The 20,150-nt window shown below is 45.8% G+C and overlaps 4 protein-coding genes across 5 annotated transcripts; 2 read left to right on the top strand and 2 right to left on the bottom strand.

The window, feature by feature from the left end:
* The first annotated feature begins 3,985 nt into the window (after nucleotides 1–3,985).
* On the top strand, nucleotides 3,986–7,656 carry LOC131886005 (microprocessor complex subunit DGCR8-like). Its single transcript, XM_059234205.1, has 7 exons — nucleotides 3,986–5,373; nucleotides 5,575–5,733; nucleotides 5,806–6,053; nucleotides 6,127–6,370; nucleotides 6,440–6,606; nucleotides 6,713–7,235; nucleotides 7,332–7,656. The coding sequence occupies exons 1-7, from the start codon at nucleotides 4,330–4,332 to the stop codon at nucleotides 7,539–7,541; spliced, it is 2,595 nt and encodes an 864-aa protein (XP_059090188.1). The 5' UTR covers nucleotides 3,986–4,329; the 3' UTR covers nucleotides 7,542–7,656.
* A 199-nt stretch (nucleotides 7,657–7,855) lies between these two features.
* On the bottom strand, nucleotides 7,856–11,325 carry LOC131886003 (DNA helicase MCM9-like). The gene is made up of 5 exons (XM_059234204.1): nucleotides 10,161–11,325; nucleotides 9,991–10,095; nucleotides 9,447–9,924; nucleotides 9,155–9,371; nucleotides 7,856–9,094 (listed from the first exon to the last, which is right to left on the bottom strand). The coding sequence occupies exons 1-5, from the start codon at nucleotides 11,130–11,132 to the stop codon at nucleotides 7,888–7,890; spliced, it is 2,979 nt and encodes a 992-aa protein (XP_059090187.1). The 5' UTR covers nucleotides 11,133–11,325; the 3' UTR covers nucleotides 7,856–7,887.
* Nucleotides 11,326–13,008: 1,683 nt separating this feature from the next.
* LOC131886006 (UDP-xylose and UDP-N-acetylglucosamine transporter-like) lies at nucleotides 13,009–15,790 on the top strand. 2 transcript variants are annotated; one of them, XM_059234207.1, is made up of 5 exons: nucleotides 13,009–13,984; nucleotides 14,434–14,547; nucleotides 14,645–14,747; nucleotides 14,811–15,182; nucleotides 15,261–15,790. In XM_059234207.1, the coding sequence occupies exons 1-5, from the start codon at nucleotides 13,908–13,910 to the stop codon at nucleotides 15,663–15,665; spliced, it is 1,071 nt and encodes a 356-aa protein (XP_059090190.1). In that variant the 5' UTR covers nucleotides 13,009–13,907; the 3' UTR covers nucleotides 15,666–15,790. The 2 variants fall into 2 exon arrangements, with proteins under 2 accessions (XP_059090190.1, XP_059090189.1); XM_059234206.1 differs by lacking the exon at nucleotides 13,009–13,984 and adding an exon at nucleotides 13,991–14,331.
* LOC131886007 (putative deoxyribonuclease TATDN2) lies at nucleotides 15,791–18,028 on the bottom strand. Its single transcript, XM_059234209.1, has 6 exons — nucleotides 17,693–18,028; nucleotides 17,483–17,586; nucleotides 17,187–17,400; nucleotides 16,683–16,982; nucleotides 16,369–16,584; nucleotides 15,791–16,297 (listed from the first exon to the last, which is right to left on the bottom strand). The coding sequence occupies exons 3-6, from the start codon at nucleotides 17,238–17,240 to the stop codon at nucleotides 15,791–15,793; spliced, it is 1,077 nt and encodes a 358-aa protein (XP_059090192.1). The 5' UTR covers nucleotides 17,241–17,400; nucleotides 17,483–17,586; nucleotides 17,693–18,028.
* Nucleotides 18,029–20,150: the final 2,122 nt, after the last annotated feature.

The raw sequence follows: 20,150 nt of genomic DNA, 5'->3' as shown, positions 1-20,150 counted from the left end.
CAAATGGCCGACTCAGAGTCTTGTTGATATCAATAAGTTGTGACGTCATGATATCTGAACTAGTGTTACCAAATGATCAAACAGAAGAGATGTACAAACTAAGTTATTCCATGGGTGGTTGCCATATATATGAAATATTGGAAGTAAATACTCTTGTGCATATTTAACTTCTGTTATTGTATAATTCAGATGTGGAAAATGATATTTGAGCATCAAAATTCTCACACGCAACACAAAAGACTTTTGCCCAAACAACACCAAAGACGCAATGTATGGTAGCACTCATCTGACAGATTGGGGTGTCCAAAAATACTGGATTATGATGCGAAATTGATCAGGGAGATTATCAAAATATTTGATCATCAAAAATCCTGAATATCTTACAACAACCTAATTAGCTCTTCCTGCGACAAATTAGAGACAGGAATTTTGAATAGAGTGGGCATTCCGCGATTTTCACCTAATTTGAAAATGTCCTTCTTTGGATCGGAAAACGGGGTGTTTGGTTTTCGTCTCTACTTTGCATCCAGTTTATTAATGTTGGAAAAAAAACATATTCGTCTCTATTGGACTTGTTTAATCCCCATTCGTTGTTCGTTGTTTCCGATGAATGGATGGATACAAAATGATCCGTGTAACCTTGCCCATTAGTTGCGGGGGTGAAAGCTCCCGACTGAAACGTTTCTACCCGCAAAGAGCGGACTTTCAGAGAGTGGATGTACCCTATTAATTCCAGTTTTAATGGTCCCAGGTTAGAGCAAACCTTGCGTATTCCTAAACTCTAAAAACGATCACGGATTTTGTAACAGATACATTCAACATTGAATGGCATTCTTTATTGTGGTTACAAAATCCGTAAAATCTTAGCTACAAAAAATGAAATTAAACAGAGGATACAAAGAATATCATTCAATGTAAAACTGTCATGTCTGAATGTATGAAAAAAGCATAACAACAACTGGTCCAAGAACAATAATGAAATACTATATCTACCAAAACAAAGCTACAGTCCTTTTCTAAATGGCATTCTGTTTTTTGTGTGTATTGCGGTTTACGTATTGGATAAATGAGGGCCCCGAAATTTGCCAACCGAGGCGTGTAGTTATTGTTAGAAAATGAGCTAGCTCAATTCTAACAGGTGCACAATTACTCTAATTCAAATCATCGGATGCCACGGAAATATAGGAGAGGGTCGCACCGAACCTATTGATAAGTGAAGAACGAAAGAAGCTAGCCCAATTTCTAACAGGTTATGGGCCCAGCACGAACCGGGCACACTAGGCCCACCACGAACCGGGCACACTAGGCTCACCACGAACCGGGCACACTAGGCCCACCACAAACCGGGCACAGAGGCCACCACGAACCGCCGATCCCTTCGGCACCCAGCAAACTCTCTTTTCCATGGGCATTGCTGCCCCACCTCCCTAGACTCAATTTATGGTCGGATTTTGGTGGGACGTGTATCTTCACGGTCAGGACAAAATTGTTTTTCCGGCTCTTCCAGCGGGATGTTCGAATCCTGTTCACCATCCATCTCACTTGGAATTTGATATTCGTCCGGTGCCACGAACTTGTCGGGAGACCGGCACTCTCCCTTGACATCAAAGGCATTGGTGTCTTCATCAAAAATAACATTCCGATGATGAATAACCCGACCCACTCACGATCAAACAACGGTAGCCTTTCACATCAATGCCATAGCCAAGCATAACGAGCTTTCTTGATTTTGAATCAAACTTTCGTCGTCTTTCTTTGGTTACTAATCCATGCATAGGCAACACAGCCTACCCGCCTCAGATGCTGAAGATTTGGTTTCTGCCAGTCCATACCTAGCTCATAGGGAGTTTTTCCAGGCACTGCTCTCGTCGGCATCTATTTCGAAGGTAAGCGGCACTGGTCACAACTTGGCCCAAAAACGATGGGGCAAATTACCGTCAGAAAGCATCGACCCTCGTTGCCTCCACTAACGTTCGATTCATCCTTTCAAGACACTCCATTTTGTTCAGGGTTCCGTGGGACAGTCAGTTCGTGTCTGACGCCTTGGGATGTCAGGAAACGCTTGAACTGATTGGATACATACTCTCCTCCATTGTCAGTCCTGATCGACTTCACAACACACCCAGATGCCTTCTCAACCATGACTTTCCAGTTCCTGAATACTTCTAGTATTTCGTCCTTTCCTCTCGCGTTTCGCCAGTACAGTTCTCCAACTCGCTCTGTCACATCAACTTGCCCTCCTAGCTGGCTCAATTTCTAACAGTTATATAACAGTTATAACAGTTATAACAGGTTGAAATTGGTGGCTGAATCTAGGCGGATTTCTTCAATTTGGGCGGGGAGTTGATAGTGAGTCTCGGGGTGACTAATTTCTTGTCATGCTACGGGTTGTATTGTCCTTACGTAGCTAACCTTTTGCTTCAGTTGTTGTTCTGGAAGTTTGAACAAAGATGGCTAAAGATAAGAAAAACTAACCTAAACTGACCTAACCTGACCTGACCTAACCTAACCTTTCGGTTGCAAGGGCCTGGGGGCGCCTAGGCCGCGGCGCAAGCCAGCCTGCGGCAGCTCGGTTGCAAGGGCCTCGAAAACAGTGTCAGCTAACAAGCAAAAGGTTAGCTACCTAAGGATGATACTACAGGTTGCCGGCCATGACGTTTGTCCCAGGCAGGTTCTTGATTCCTTCAGTTTGTTTAGGCTCTTCCTTCCGTTCCATTTTTTCAGCGTTAAGAAGACGCCTCATCAAGGACTTTTTGAGGTTTGATGAGCCTCCATTTTTCTTGACGTACCCGGCTACCAATGAATTGGTGGTCTTTGCTGTCAGAGAAGCCACGGCCAAAGATCTGGATTGTTGAACTTTTCTCCGATCTACCGACCCACGGGGTCCACAAAGCAATGCCCAAACTTCAATTGGCGATTCCACTCCAATCATCCAGAGGTTCTCTCCAACATCATCCAATTCATGCCATTGCCATGCCGTTGTGCTTCAATATTCAACGCTGGTGGCTTTGTTCTTGGCGATTTTGGTTAGCCTCCATATTTGTCATCAGTTATATATCAAAAGTAATGCTTTTTTTAAAGTGCAGGACATTACCGTTCACATAATGAATAACCTACCCCTCTGTTATGTCTTGCATTCAAATACCAGAAGAGAGCCAGCGCATTCATTTCATGAATCATTATGTTGTCAGCTTTTCACTCAGCATCCCCGTCCATATTCTGGCGGTTCATTGTCTATTGATAATGTCCAAGACTGGCGAATTATTATAAGGCATAAAAAGGTTTGCTTAAGCTTAATTTAGGAACCAAGTAAGAATTAGTAACCGCATGATGGGATATGAGCCCAAACGGGCCAACCAGGTCACTTATTTACTTTTCGTAGTCGAAATGTCGAAGATAAAAAGAGGAAAATGACGAAAATGAAGCCTCAGATCAGCTCGCAAAAAGTAAGATCGAAATCGGCTGACTAGTTAAGCGTCGAATGTCATTTGTGGGCAATTTTTGGCCCGCCCTCTCTGGATCTATTTCAGTACCTTTGCATGATCATCGATGAGAGCGAGGCTGAGTGAACGATCCGGGGGATGACTGCTTTTAATTTTGTGAGGATGCTGGATGGGAGACCGTGAGATTGCGAGAGCGAGATCTAGAGGCAGAGCCGAGCAGGTTTGCCAGGTGGACGACACACAGGCCAAATCTTTTAACCATGGCTAAGCCTAAAAGGCCAGAGCAGGAGAGCAGCGAAAAAAATGCCTGGCCTCCGCCATGCCTCCTCTGTCATGTCACTTTTGGAAGCCGAATACGTTGGCTGGCTGGGATATCTTACTGACATGAGTCAGCCATATGAGCCTTGTCATAAGATCATATCCGGGCCAAATACAGGATACTTGAACCCTGTCACACTACTTACGACCATGACTATTTTCGAGCTTGAAATTGGTCGCGCAGGGCTTGGATGGGGTGGCAACGCTGATGTCGAACAGAAGGCCAGCCTGTTTCAGAAGAGGTTCATAGATGGAACTTGTCCCCATCCGAATTCCGAAATCCGAAATCCGAAAGAAGAAGCTCACCGGACCCGTTCCATTCACCGATTCAGCGGGTAGCCCGCACCGCCCCGCACCGGCCGTTTGACCCGTCAAATATCATCCAGTCGTCGCTCGCTTGGCCCTCGGGACGGGATCCTCAGGACCGAGAGTCGCGTCCGAACCGGCCTGGCTGACCCCACCTCCCCTGGGCTCGCGATTCATTAAAGGTGTGACGCATCCACCCACCTAGCCCAACGCTCGCTGGCTGGCTGGCTCGGCTGGCTCGGCTGGCTCGGCGGTGACCAGCATGGCGGGCAAGCGAGCCCGGCCATTGAGCTCGGAGCTCGATCCAGACCAACAGTCCGAGGGTCAGCCCCAGGATGAAGAGGGCGTGGCGGCCAAAGCGGCCAAGTTGGATTCGAGTCTGGACCGCTCATTTGAGTCTAGCTCCGGATCTTCTTCCTCCGAAGACGACGACAACGATGACCACGACGACGAGTCCGGATCCAGCTCTTCGGGCTCGAGCTCCGGGTCCAGCTCGGGGGACGAGACCAGCTCGCCCGGGCCCATGCCCACGTTGCCGCCCATGACTTCGGACTCGGCCCGGTCCACGCCCACCCGATTGACGCGACGGTTGGCCGGCCTAGAGTCTGCCACGGATCCCGCCGCTTATGCCCGTCAAATCAATAATTTGGGCTTGAATCTGAGTGATACCGAGAGTCAATTTAATCTCGATCCCTTTCTGAATCAAGGCCAGGGCCCCATGGACCCGTGTTGCGTGGCCGAGGAGGGCGAAGAGTCCAGCCCGCATCACGGGGCGGCCGATGTATGCATTGAGGGCGATCATGACAACGATCTGTCCAGTTTGGTCTCGGATAATCTCTCGTCCCAGCTGTCGTCCCGCGTGGCCAGTCCCAACACCCGCGCTCAATCGCTCGAGGACCTCGAGGAGGAGACCCCCACCCAACCCATCGCTCTCCCGGTACCCTCACCCCCGCCCCCGCCGCTCCCGCAGGACCTGACCCTGGCTTATTCGGCGGGCATTCCACCACCCCCGGGGCCCCCCACTCCCCACTCGATCACCGTCAAAGAGGAGCCGTCGGCCGCGGTTCCACCACCCTGTCCGACCGCGCCCTCGAATTTGAGTGATCTCGAGGATAGAAGAAGTCAATTTGAAGACGAGGAAGAAGGGATGGAACGAGATGAACACGAGGAAGAGGACGTGGAGGACGACGACGACGACGAAATGGATGATGAAGTGTTGCACAAGCTCCTGGATGAAACTGCAAATTTGGCCCATCAGAAGGAGCTCGAGGAAGAAGAAATCGTGCCCAAAGAGGAACGGCGAAGGGTAAGCGGGTGGGTGGCCGTGGATAAAAGGCATGGTTAGAAAGATGAAAGTGCCGGGGCTGAGAGACCTGCACAAAGTCACTTCAATGTTATGGCAATGTTTTTTTTTTTTCGCATCTCGCGCCAATGACTAGGTGGAGGAAGCACCCCAATTATTCTTGATGGCCACTCATGGGGTAATGAATAAGTTTTTTCTTTTCAGTCCATTTTGATAGAAAAAGGCTTGAAGAATAATTTCGATGTTTTGCCTAGTGGATGGATCAAAGTGTGCCACTCATCCGGCTTCCCCGTGTACCTTCATCGTGAATCTCGTGTCGTGACCTTGAGTCGACCATATCATATTGGAGCGGGAAGTGCCAGAGTAAGTGGAGAAAACGCTAGATTGAAATTACCGAAGATCTCTGGAAAACAATGTTTCAATGTCCTTGTTTAGAAGCATTTCATTCCCGTGGATTCCATCCCTTGCCTGAACTACAAGCGAGGCTTAGAGGAAGAGGGCAAGCTCAAAGAAAAAGCCAGGTTAGCTGCTGAACAAGGTCAAGTGAGCTGCCCCAATTTGCCCCAAGCCAAGATTGAAACTCAAAAGGAGGCGGCTCAAACCAATTCCGTGAGTCCGGACGAATTCAAGCAATATTGCAGCAACCTATTCCAGTTCAAGGAGATCAGTATCAAACGCTTTAAGTGAGTGCTTCCATTCAAACGCGATCCCATAAACTCTGAACATCCAACCAATCTTTTGAAACCTCTGCCTTAGGTCTTGGACCGAGCGACGAAGATACATGAAGCAAACCTCCAGGAAGCAACTTCAAAAGGCCATAGATGCAACCAAAGAAGCCGAGGCCGAAGCCGAGGCTGAAAAACTGTCCGAATCCAGTGTGGGTAATAGTAATAGTAAGGGTCCGAAGAAGAAAGCTCAATCGCGACCAACTTTACCCTCGGGGACGGCCATCATTTCCATTCCGGTGGTAGAACTTGAAAAAGTCGAAAATCAGTCTGAGGTGAGGTCTTTTTTGCTTGTTAATTCCTTGGTTTTCTGAGTGATTCAAGCTTAAATATGGACATTTTAGGATACGGCCTTAAATCACCGAGTGGTAAAGAAGACCAAAAAGGATTGGCTCTTGAATCCACAGGGCAAATCATACGTTTGCATTTTACACGAGTACATTCAACAAAGTTTGAGAACTCAGCCTCATTACTCCTATTGTGAAGCTCAATCATCCACTACACCCTACCAGTGAGTAACATAACATAGCCCCAAGATATTGTAAATGATTGTTTCCTGATCCAGATAAGACAAGTCAATTCTATCGGTAACATCATCGGATATTATGAAATTTTAGATGCACAGTAAACATCAACGGTATTGAATATGGGACTGGCGTTGGAGCGTCCAAGAAAACTGCCAAAGGAGAAGCAGCTAAGAAGACCTTGGAAATTCTCATCCCAGACATTATTCACAAGATTGAAAAGACCAAAACAACGCCCAAGGACCACTCTGATTTGGAATTTTTTGACGATATTCGAGTGGACGATCCCAGAGTGTCGGATTTATGCAATAAGGCTAGCGAGCCATCGCCTTATGGCATCTTGACAACGTGTCTGCAACGGAACTACGCTCTGGGGGACACGAACATCCACATGGAATTGAAACCCATGCGATTTCAGAAGAACGAGTTCATCATGCGAGTCAATAACCGGGAAGTCAGCGTGGTATGCCGGACCAAAAAAGATGGAAAACAATTGGCTGCTCAAAAGCTCCTTCAGCTTCTCCACCCAAACGTGACATCTTGGGGCGCTCTCTTAAGATTGTATGGAAGTCGATCAGCCGCATACTTAAAAGCTAAACGTGAAAGGGAGACTGAGGTACGTTGAATAATTGATATCACATTAAGGGTACATCTAGGAAAAAACCTTTTTGCACGGCAACGAGCAAACCCACCTTCCTTGGGGTCTTTTTAGATCACTGGTTTACAATCTCGAAACTCATCTCGTCCCATGCCCAGTCTGGCCATTTTGGAGAAGTTAAAAGAGGAGATGAGAAGCATCGCTCAACGGAAGAAGGAAATGCCAGACAGCGAAAACAATGTAGGCAAATTTTTGCCTCCAATTGGTTCCTTGGATGTGCCCATTGCTCTACCAAATTCAGAGCTCAGTCGCATCGCTCTCTAAACACACTCTGAAACGTAATGAACTCATTCCACTAATGTGGCATTTTTTTAAGAATGTTTTCGGTATGTGTGCCATCAAAAGGTAAATACAGTTAGTAATGCATTCCCGGAAAGCATTTCAAATATGAGTAATTGTTCCAACCGTGTGTATTGCATGACCTTCCGCAAATCTAGGGCAGATAATTGTAGGGAAACATCAAGTTCGTCAAAATGAATCAATCTACGTATTTTCAATTCTTGTTAAGGGACCAAAGTGGCTTTTTGAACTAAAATTAACTCTTGCAACCTTAGATAAGAAGAAAAATTGAACCATAATCTGATGTTAATCTGCTTTATCACAACAGATTTCAAGTGAGGTTGAAATCTAGATCACTGACATCATCATCATTTGGATCATAAAATATCGACCTTGGGTTGATGGGTACGTTTTTGACAACTTTCTTTGACTCGCTGCAATCGTTGCCTTCAACGTTAACCTCTTTAGTCCCGGATTCAGCTAAAGGATGGCCCGTCGACGTATGAAGCTCAATTTGAGAGGCAATAAAAGAGGACAGATTTCGATCAGACTGGGAACCAAAGTCAATGTCATCTAACTCGTCGATATCCTCTCCATCGGCACTGAAAATTTGAGTCGTCATTTGTGCTCTTGGCTTCAGGGACGTTTCTCTTTCGTCCAAGATCACAGTTGTTGCCTCTTTCATCGATATCTCTGGAGACGATTGTTCTGATTTCATGAGAACCGGGATACGATTAACCTCCGTTGAAGAGGCTAAAAACTGATCAGAAGACCTTTTCGTGACCGGTGAGGGCAAAAACGAGAGCATGTTGGGTGATTCACAGGTCTTGGCTGATTCACAGGTCCTGGAAATCACGCTCTCATCAATATGGAAATCGTCGACTTTCGAGGTCCCAAATAATAGTGGAAGTTGAGTCGAGGTCTGTGGGGAATTGTCTTGAATTTTTTTAGGTGACTTGACCGGGGCACCCTCAGGTTCAAACTCGTCTGTTGATGAACCCGATGAAATGTCGTGCTTTTCGAATGGTGATGCTTTTTTCCGCTTGGAATTCCCCTTGGAGCAACCCGAACTCTTCCTTTTCTTAACGTTCTCTTTGCGCTTGTTGTTCAGGCTACTTTTCTTTTGCTTGCTGATTACGCAGTCGGAAAGTTTACCATAATCGAACTGATTGGTTCGAAGTTTTGAGATCACTTCCGACATTTGATTACTGGGCTTCAAAGGTTGTGGCTCGCTGGTTGAGGAAACGGTTTTAACTGTAGAGCGCGTCCGATCCAGATTAGCAACTTCTTTTTCGACTTGCAAGCGAGTCATTTCACTTTTCAAAAGATGAGGCAGATTCAGGCCCTCCAAAATCACTTCGGCCTGGGCCTTGTACTCATTCAAGGGGTCTTCTGGAAACGTTGTGTGTAAAGGGTTTACGCCTTGGAGCAAAGAGGAGGATGCTTCGGAAGAGATCTCTAACAGGATTACGGCATAAACTGCATCCATGATCTCAACTCGAGACTTTCTCATCAATCGAGCATGACCTTGAGCCAGTCTAAATGATAAAAGTAGAGTTATATCCAAAGAATTGGATTATCAAACGGACAAACCCAACCTGATGGCACTCTGAAGCATTCGCACGGTGGTTCTCGCCATGTTGTTCTGATCTTCCCCGTTTCTTTGCCTTTGGTAATAACGTGAAAGTACTTCAATCGCATCGTCACTCAGATCCGGATTATTTCTTTTACAATAGACGAAGTAGGATTGTAACTTATCGAAGGGCCAGAGTTCTTTCGTCACGTTCTCCGTTAGATCAGAAAGTGGATTTTTGCCTAGACGTTAAAAATACAGCCAACACTTGCAATTGGTGGAACAATATTCGCAATCTTTCTTCGCTCGATTCGTACCTTGCAACAGATAACCCGACACAATCTTGTCCCAAATCTCGTTCCGAGCATCCAAGAGCGTGAACACCAAATCAAATCTGGACAGTAAAGGTGAGGCAATGCCGATGTTGACGGTCAGCGGTTCTTCGGAGTCGTAATGACCTTTGGGATTGGTGGCGGCTAATACCGAGCACCGGGATTGGAGTTTGCATACCAAACCCGCTTTGGCTACACTTAACGATTGCTGCTCCATGGCCTCATGGATACTCGTCCGGTCAGCCTCGCGGATCGAATTGAATTCGTCAATGCAGCACACGCCCCCATCGGCCAGAACCAAGGCCCCCGCTTCCAAATGCCATTCGCCGGAATCTTTGACGGCGGACACTGTTAGGCCAGCACTGGTGGAGCCAATACCCGTGGTGAGTACGGACCGAGGCGAAATTTTGGCCGCGTAACGCAATAACTGGGATTTACCCGTGCCTGGGTCACCGACCATCAGCTAAAGTGAACGATAGACATGGTGGATATCTGACATGGGCACCGAGCTCAGGGAAGTGCAACTCACCATATGGGCCTCGCCTCGGACCCGTGTGCCACTTTCATCAACTCGTTCGACGCCCCCGCACAACACGATGGCCAAAGCCAGTTTCACGGCATAGAGACCGTACACCTGTCATAGAAGGAAACGGCGACTTTTAGAACCCGCTGGAAAATAAGAGAGCCCTGACCCCTTACTTGTGGGCAGAAAGAGGCCAGCAGTTTATTTCGTCCCACTAAGGGGGAATGGGCGTGGGCCTGCCAAAAGTCCTCAAACTCTAGGACCTGATCCGGGTTGACCAAATGGCGAGACTTTTGATCGTTGTTGACTTCAATGAAATTAGCTTTGAGACACAATCCGATTTCGGTGCGCCCATCGTGAGCCCGGCCCATTTCGTACCAGCGCCGTTTGACCACGCCTATGACGGTGACGTCGTCCCCGGGTTTACACACATCCACCAAGTCATCCTCCAAGGTGACCCAAATACTGCGCGGAATGGTGCCCATATTGAGGTTACTGACTTGCTCCTGGATCTTGATCTCTTGATAATCGCGACAGAACTCGGGCTCCATGTCCAAGGCCGCCGTAAATTGGTAGGTATTGCGGCAAACCCGATCCGGATTGGGACATGTCGCGGGCTTATCGAACTTGTAGAACTGCTCGAAATCCGCTTCCAATTCAAAAGAATAGCCGCACGACCCGCAATGGAAGCGTTTCCGCTTTTCCAACATCTTGGGCCATCCGGTTTTGATGGCCGTGCCGCGAATGCTCAAAAGCAGGCCCACGTCTTCACTCTTGGGCACGGTATCGCGGACAAAGTCGCGAAACGGTGGTAAGGCGCTCAAACGCCAATGGATTGGCGGGCGGGGCGTGTCCACGTCGACGAGACTCAAAAGGCTCTGGGCCACGATTTGATCGCAACGGGCTAGCGTGGCCTCCGGATCCAGCAGAATGGCCGTCACGACTTTGCCGCAGAAGTCCGTGAGCGTGCACGCGTTGAAACATAGACTCCGATGGGCCGAGACTCGCCCCGTCCCACCCGCCACCCGGGGAGTTCGATCCGCCGGCTGGGCGGGCAACAAATCGAGGAGACGAGCCCGTCCGGGTCCGTGGGTCAGGAAGTAACTCAACTCTTGTTCCCAACCCGAACTCAAACCCTCGTCACCCATGATGGACTTCCTCCTTCCAGCCCTGCCTGGGGATCGACCCAGCTTAGCTGACCCAACTACCTGGCATGGACGGTTGGATGGTTTCGTGGGGCGCTCAAGATGGATTCCAGTCACTTTTGGTCGGGTGAAGGCACTTTTCGTGGACGACTTGTTGCTCTGGCTGATCTGGCGCCACGTTCGAAATCAGTCAAAGGTCTCTGGCGTGTTTTTCTCCTGCCAGATCGACATCGAATGAACGGAAGATAAAAGCACGCAACCTCAAACTTCCTGGATTTTATGCGTGGAGTACTTGCTAAGGTAAGTTCCACACGAGATCTATTGGTAATGGTCCAGTTACACGATACAAATTTATGAACATTAACTCGACGAAGTAGGAATTCAAAGCTCACAGACCAACCCTATTGGTGTCTACCGTGTCTACACTTGCCAAGCGGTTTTCAATTCATCGAAGCTTTTTTTTCTCCATTAAGTGCTTAGTGTTGCTCTGGATTTCTACAAGACCTGGATGCCGCACGGCAAAAAGAAGGTGACCCATAAGGGAGGATGAAATGGACACTCTGTACTCTTGAAAAAGCGCCCTCAACATCATTTTCAGTGCTTCTTTCATCATTAAAAGGACTAAAACATCAATGGCTATACATTTTTGAGAGATATGACCTATTGTTAGTCCTTAATTCATTAGTTCGCTTTCATAACCATGAATGAAGGTATTCCAAATTCTAATATTGGTTGGCTCAAGACTACTGATGTGATCAATCTAAAGGGCCCCTCTAGATCCATCTGCCTGCGCCTCAAACTTTCAAACCGGCACTGCCAACTTGGATCCCAGCTGAATTATTTAAGGTCAAGGGAAGGTACATTTTCTGACCTTAAAAACAGATTGGATCAAGCTAGGCGCTAGTTTGAGGCGCAGGTAGATTGATCAGATCAATACTTAACACCCTTACCCCAGTTAAATGAATGAACAAATGCAAGATATAGGTTTGAACGAGCACTCACTGTCAATTGAAATAGTGAGACACAATACCTAATATGATATTTGCAAATCTCTTCATTTATCTCTTCCAAGAAATGAGTGTCCGTCTAGTTACATTACCTTAAAGTCAGATCAAACTTTAAGAAATAACTTTACCTTCTCTTTTTGACTATTACAATCAAATTTATGTAATCCCAACCAACTTGTTTATTAAACAAAATCATAAATGAATTGAAATAAGCTTCTCAGTTTCCCGATGAAATCTCCTTCAATATTTTTTAGAACACAAATTCGTTAATCCTTGTTTTCTTTCGGGAAACTTTGGGGTGCTTTATTAGTGTGGGATTAGCACACAATTATTAAGACGACTTTTAAGATAGCAGCTCAATTTACTGCGTGTAACTTTAACGTTCTTTGACTCCCCTGAGAGTTCCTAACGAAACTTGCTTGCATTTAGTTTACCCTAAAAACTCGGACTGAAACCGAATTTCCGATCGCATCCGAACTCAATCTGATTCCGAATCCGAACCAAATGCTCAATCCGACCGAATCCGAACCCGAATCGGATTCGAGGCATAGCTCTAGAACACACTCTAAGTGGTAGGTTGCGCTTGTTGGATTGTCGACTTCCGTGGTTCCAATGTAGCTTTGGACTAATCTTTACTTAGGACCTGGGTCCGATCTGTCCGATCCGTCCGATCGGTCGGATCTGCACTCTGCCGAGAGCGAGAACGATGACATCACAACATCGCCCGCAGCCCTCAAGAAACAACGCACCAAGGAGGACAACAAAAAATTGGCCGATATGTGCCCCATTGGCCATAGATGGCTGTGCATGCTCTGGAAAGCATGGCTGGGCTATGACGTCATCCCAGTTCACATCAGACCTCTGGAGAGGCCTTGGCTCACGCACAAGCTTAGGCATATTGTATGTATATATGGACATGTGAGGCTGGACCTGAATTAAAGCGCCTCGCTGCCCAGAACTCGAGATTGAGACCGAACGAGGCCGTGTTCTTCGACGACGTCATGGTCAGATGGACGTGGACATGGTCAGCGCATATAGCAAGCAAGCCTAACCGTCTATCCTATGGATACATAGGACGCTAGGACGCCATACGTTTAATTTACTGAAGGAACCACACCACCACCCCATCAACCCGTAGTTGGCAGCTGGGAGATCAGTGGACATCGGGATTGTCCGACGGGTGATTGAACAAGCCTCAGCTCATAGGTGGGTGGGTGAGTAGGTGGTTGAGACTGGATGGCCCCAACGGTTGGACCCACGCGCCCCTCAGAAACGCAGGCACGAGGGAACAGACCACCAACTAGACAGGGCCACGGAGAAAGCTAGTTGATTCACCCCAGCGCCCAAAGGCAGGGCCCCCGTCCCGCATCAGCTAGTTCGTTCGAACCGGCCATCCCGCTCCCGCCTAGACTACAACGGGTGTCCGAGGATCAGGGGGGCATCGCTGCCCATCTCAGGCCTGGGTTTGACGCCAGGCCAGCACTGGCTTTCCAACGCGAATTCAAAGGATATCACCCAGGTGGCTGAGCTGCTCATGCTGGGTCCCGCTCAGGTCCCACTCGATGGCCTCAGCCAGCCTCAAACCCATAGTCACATCGAATCGAGTTCAAGTTCATGAACTTGGATGACGAGCCTGACTGTTCCTCTTGAGCCGTGCGTGAGTGACGGAGTCGGATGGGATCGCTTTTCGAGGGCTTGATGTTCCCCTGTGCCTCATTCGTTCCCCAAGTTTGACATTCGGGGTGCTGGAACTCGGGGCTCAAAAACTACTATGAGTGCGGCTTGGGCCATTGGCCTGGTTTTATGGGGCTGTTGCCTCAATGTGATCTCCTTGGAGTTTCTCGTCAAGTAAGTTGCATGTCCTTATTCCCCGGGTCCCGCCCATCCCCGTGGCCGTGCTGCACACGCCTAATAAGTGTGGGGATCGTTGATTTCCCAGCCCATTCGCGTTGGGTTCACCTTTGACCTGCTTAAGTTCCACCCCGTGCTCATATTCACCCAGCCGTGCTCGATCCCACCCTGGAACCATCATAAGATTCGTGCGGGTTCTGGGTTGTGGTGGGGTGAATATTTTCGTTTGAGGTGGGGGGGAGGGGCACCGTGATAGGCAACATGAAGGCTCGAGCTTGGTTTTTGCTTGCTCAAGTTTTAGTGATCTGCGGCACCCGAGAATTGGCCATGGAAATGCACGTCAAGTAAGTTGGGCTGTTTGGGGGTGGGTCGGTGGCGGTTCGGTGTGATTGGTGAATATATCACAGCAAGGAATAATGCTGCATATGACCCGTTGTCGTTTTCAGAGAGGATCCAGGTTGCGGGAATCTCATCACATTCTGCTCGTTCCTATTTATCTCCATCGAGGGATTCATTTTCACCACCAAATGCGGAACCTTGGGCCCGATCGTTCCTTTCCGGTAAGCTTGCGTCTAGGATTTCATGTGATATTTGTCGTATATAAAACAACCTTGTATTCGTCATTCATGTTCTCGATCTTTCTTTCTCTCATGACAGTTCGTGGACCACTCTAGTCGTGATGTACTTCATCATCAGTGTCACCAACAACTATGCTCTAAATTTCAATATTTCGATGCCGCTGCACATGATCTTCAGAGCGGTAGGGGAAATGATTTTCTCATGCTGCCCGAGCCCATGTCATCTTTGAACCGTTTAATTTTAGGGGTCATTAATGGCCAATATGGTCATGGGCATGGTCATCCTTCACAAGCGCTATTCCCCCATGAAGTATTTGTCTGTGATATTGATCTCTTTGGGCATTGGGCTGTGTACAATCATGTCGAGCCAAAACGTGACGAGCAAATCCAAAGATTCCAACCTTAACCACTCGGGAAACGCAACCAATGCGAAACATGAAAGCTCTACCATCCACCCTGATGAGGACAACGATCACGACTCTTGGGATATGATTATGTGGTGCATAGGCCTGGCCATGCTTACTTTTGCTCTTTTCATGTCAGCCCGAATGGGGATCTATCAAGAAGTGATTTACAAGAAATTTGGCAAGCATCCCAAGGAAGCTTTATTCTACTCGGTACGAACGTCTCACACGTTTAAATTCAGCGCCTAAGTGTATCATCTCAAATCTCTCATCTCCTTGATTCCATTACAGCATTGCCTCCCATTGCCAGGTTTCCTGTTTCTAAGTCAGAATATCTATACTCACTTCATGATTGCCATGAACTCGCCGGCATTATCAATCCTGGGTTTGGTGGAAGTGCCCCGAATGATGTTCTATTTACTCTGCAACGTCTTGACGCAATATATGTGCATCTCGGCTGTGTTCACATTGACGAGTGAGTGCGCGAGTCTCACCGTGACGCTTGTGGTCACTCTGCGGAAGTTCTTGTCGCTGCTGTTCTCGATCTGGTACTTTCAGAACCCGTTCACTTTGTGGCATTGGGTGGGAACGCTCATGGTGTTCTCGGGCACGCTTTTGTTCTCTGATGTCCCCGGAATGATCAAGAAAGCCAGAGAACAACAGCCAGACAAAGATCAAAGCAAGAAGATACAATAATCTGGTTAAATATGCAAACTCATTCTAATGGTATTCACACATCTAAATTGAAACAACAGAACAGTTTATTACATCTGAAAACAAATGAAATTGGCACTCAATTGATATCACCGTGCAAAACAAAACTAATGCTTCTTCTTTTTGAATTCAGGTCGGACAGCATGTTGCACTTTACTCTTGCTTGACTTGCCTTTTGAAGAATCCTCGCACGTTTTATCCTTACTTTTCCGTTTCTTTTTACGAAGGGGCAATTCCGATTGTCTTTCCAGCTCCCTGGCTTTTGACACCTTGGTCAGTTTAGGCTCTTTTCCCGAAAAAGTCATTGAACAACGTTTGGAAGCGGTCACTTGTTCCTCATCCGAACTTAATACTGTTTCGAATCGAAATGTCCTCATAGTTAAAGACGACTCGAAAAATGAAGATTTCGCGTATTTTGGTTCGGGTTTAGTCGCCTTCCTGGTTTGGGGCCGGGTTATCATTGGTTCAATCCTGTAGATTTCTGCCACGTTTGTCCTGGTAGCCTTGAGAACTTCTTTCAGGCTCATTTTCTTCAGAGCTGCCACTTGAGCAGCGGTATGGATTGCAAAACCGGGATGACTGTTGGTCAACGGACAGTCGCTTTCGAACTTCACCTGAAATTTAGATTATATCCGGAAAAATCTTATGAACCCTGTTTGGTAGTAGGTAAGGGGACAACACTTACTTTATTCGGTAGAAAATAGGGCGCATCCGTTTCAAGGAGCAGTCTATCTAATGAGATTTGACGGGCCACTTCACGCACTTGATAAGCAGATGCAACCGTGATAATTGGGGTCAGTCCAATTTTGCATCCCGAATATTTGTTAAGCCAGACCTGGCAAGACTTCCAACTTCCGGTGAAACAATACAAATGAAAGGGATAATTATTTGGCATTCCCGCCTACGAAAGATAAGCAATTCGTCGTTGGATCTCCTGGCGTGATATGTATGGTCCGCATAACGATGCTTCTCAAGTAAAAATAAAGGGCCACCATTTACCTCTTCAAGCACGGCCATTCCATCTTCATCGGCATCTCGAATATGAAGACAGAAAGGTAGTCGAAGCTTCATACCCATTTCCAATTGACATCGAAACGCTCGTTGTTGGATGATTCGAGAGCATGTGTTTTTGCCCGAATAATCCAAACCTATTTCACCCAAACCCACCACATTGGGACGCTTCAAGGCGTTCTCTAAGGTCAGTTTCGCATAATGATCGAACTCATTGGCAAAATGTGGATGACAGCCGTAAATCACCCGTACAGAGGGCTCCAATTCCAGGCTCGATTCCAGACCATGCTACAAGATCAAAACATTGGAAACCCTAGAACCAATGACGTTCTAGATTGCCCTGTAAGATCCGGTTTTGGCGAGAATCCAAGAAATGTAATGGGAAGGCATTCACGGGGCTTGATTTTGGTTTCATAGGTGGAAAAGTTTTCTTCAGCCAGTAAGAAAAAGCGTGGCTAGAGCTTTTGTGATCACTCTTTCATTTTACTGTACCTTAAACCAAAAACCAGGTTCTGGGTTCACAAAACACGGCGATGCAGCCTTCATAAGAGTTCGGAAAGAACTCTCGGAAGTCGTGTTGGAACTCGGAGAAGGTTCTCGGTATCGGCTTTAATCGCCGAAACAAAAAGTCAATATGACAATGGGTGTCAATCAATAACTTTTCATCGAAGGCCATAGCTTGAGCCACATCGTATTCGTCCGCTCCCTGTCAATCAGAAGGAAATTGGTAATCGGATCAAGAGGACACAAGTGAATAACTCGCCCGTTATCGACAGTACAGGACATACCTTGAACGACAAAGACGAAGAAGATCCAGGAGAAGAACCAACCCCCAAAGAGGTATTCAATCCCAGGGCTTGACATTGCAAACGATGATAACATCCTCGAGCTCCTGAAAGAAACATCAAAGAAATTGCCCTCTAATAAAAATCTTTCGAATATGAGGAATGGCACCAAACACAAATCGCTTCCGAGTTCTGTCCGACTCGGTGACTGACTTTGACCGGAAGGGGATGGTGATTGTGGGAACGATTGTGATAACCAGACTTCTCCCGGAACTGATATGAAGACGACTTGGCAGTGAAGGTGGGCATCATGCAAGTCGGATCGTAAAGATATTTGCGATGGTTTGGTTAAGAAGAAAAGTCTTTACTTCCTTCTTCCATAGCGATCCTCTGCATCTATTTTGTCTTAACCCGGCTCTGCCAACGGCTCGCCAGATGGTGCAAAGAGAAAAGTGCCCGATTTTGGCTGACAAGCGAATGTTTTCGAAAACGAGGAGTGAAACCAAGTTAGATAGTTCAGGGACTCTATAGAGAGGAAACGACACGGATTTCCCCTCACCGCCAACTTAGGCCATTGCGTTGAATCAAGACATTAACTCCAGTACAAATAAAACAAGATTATCCATACTGCATAGTAAATTAAGGTGTTTTTAATTAAATAATGATCTCCTTGATATACAACTCCGTCCATATACTAAATATTTCTGAATTAATCTTGAAAGTCAGAAGAATAAATGAACATCAAATTAATCAAAAACAATCAAATTGTTTTTCGATTGAAATTGGTGAAATATTGCGTGAAATTGCTCAAAAACACACATAGATAGAAAATCATCAAGAGTCATTTTATTAATTGATGGGTAATGTACACTGACAAAATATAAAAAAGAATGTATGGAATGAGCAATAAAAGTGCATGTACATAAAATAAATGTTAACATATTAGAATATCTTGGATGGACAATTGATAATTTTGTCTAAACCCACACATTTGACAAAAAACATCAGGCGGCATTGGTGAGAAATGAATGAGTTATCTTTTTGTAGAGTTTAAATTTCTACTTATTAGGAAGTTTGCATAAAAGGCAGGCATTATTTAAGGGGCACAGAGAAATATCAAAGTACAGTAGACTAGATCTCATTTTGCACTTTGGACTCCAATAAATTGTTTTTCTTGCAAAAGCATCCAAAATACCAAAATAGTCAAATAAAACAGGTGCCATATCTCTTAAAATAATTATTTCATGATTATGAAGCATCCAAATGAGTTTAAAGAACAATATGTAGCTCAGAGCTACAGTATGTCTACTTTTGGATTGAGGGCCATTCCTAGAGTGAGAACCATAGTTTCATGATAAATGCGTCAAATTACTTGAAATTTGGTCAAGATGTGTCTGAAAGAATTTTCTACAAATAATATTTTTGGCAAAAGAGAATTTATTGATTGTGTTTTGAGCAAATTCTTGTTTTATCAAGAAAACCTAATTAGCACTTTTCAGTTGTTGTACTTTAAGACATGTTTAAAGTCATTTTAAGTTTATCTGAATGCCTGGTTTTAAGCACATACCATCAATGGTTACGAAAACGATATTAGTTACATATTTTGTTCAATAATTATGCCAATAACTGACATTCAAAAATTTCAGCGGCAAAAGTTTAGGCCTTACTTGGCGGGAAAGGTTTAGTGATTAGAAAAAGGTGGCGTTTCCTTGCTTTAGTGTCCTTGGATAGTTCTAAGCTAAAGGGGACAGCGCAACCTCTGAATTCACGACATCTGGACACCTTTGTTTGATTTAACATCGTTTTAAAAAATGATGGCGAATTGGATTAGCATTTCGTTGATTTTGTTCCTAAATGGCTGATGTAGAAGAAAAAACTATTACAACTTTTGCAAAAACGCCAAAATGTTGGTGAAAAGGAAAAACACGGCAGTGACACGTCTGACCACAGACTCTGTGCGTCTGACGCGGAGATGAGAGGACAAAAACGCCAAAAATGGAGGCCCTGTTGACATTGTTTAGTATGGAATCTTCATTTTCATTGAGATGTACAGTTTACAATTTGGTCCCTATTTCTGGGATTTTTTTTTTTGGTTTGGTTTTTCACGGGCTTTTCTAACCGCTACAGGGAATGTAATCCCCAGTACTCTTAAAATGAAAGGTGTAGCGAGATGCTAATTCGAGCCACTGCGTTAGCTCCCCTCTCGTATAAATACCGTTGTATGTGAAATACAAAACCAGTACGATGTGATCCACTCTACTCAATACACCTTGAGTGGCCTTGCGGCTCTCATGTGTTACAAAGGTTATAATTCGTCTATTTCTTTCCTTTCAATCTTTATATGATATTTGGTCCACCAACGATTTCGATTTCGAGACCGAGCTAGTCCTTGAATATATGGTTGATCTGGAATGCCGGATCAACAGCACCTACATATTAGATAGATATAGATAGATAGATTTATTTCAGGAACACTTTGATCATGATTAAATAATGTCGGAATTTTATCATTGAGTTAGCATCTTGATACATCAAAAATTTCATGAGCATGTAATTCCTCAGGTTCTGGGTAAGCAAAAGCTTGTTTTCACCAGGACCTGGGCAAATTAACGAAGACATGACATAGATAGTCAATAATGTTACAGAGGCCAAGCTGCAACACGATAACGTG

This window comes from Tigriopus californicus, chromosome 9 (assembly GCF_007210705.1).
Source record: "Tigriopus californicus strain San Diego chromosome 9, Tcal_SD_v2.1, whole genome shotgun sequence".
Classification (NCBI taxonomy): domain Eukaryota; kingdom Metazoa; phylum Arthropoda; class Copepoda; order Harpacticoida; family Harpacticidae; genus Tigriopus; species Tigriopus californicus.
The sequence above is the reverse complement of the archived record's forward strand: the minus strand, read 5'-3'. Positions and strand labels throughout refer to the sequence as shown.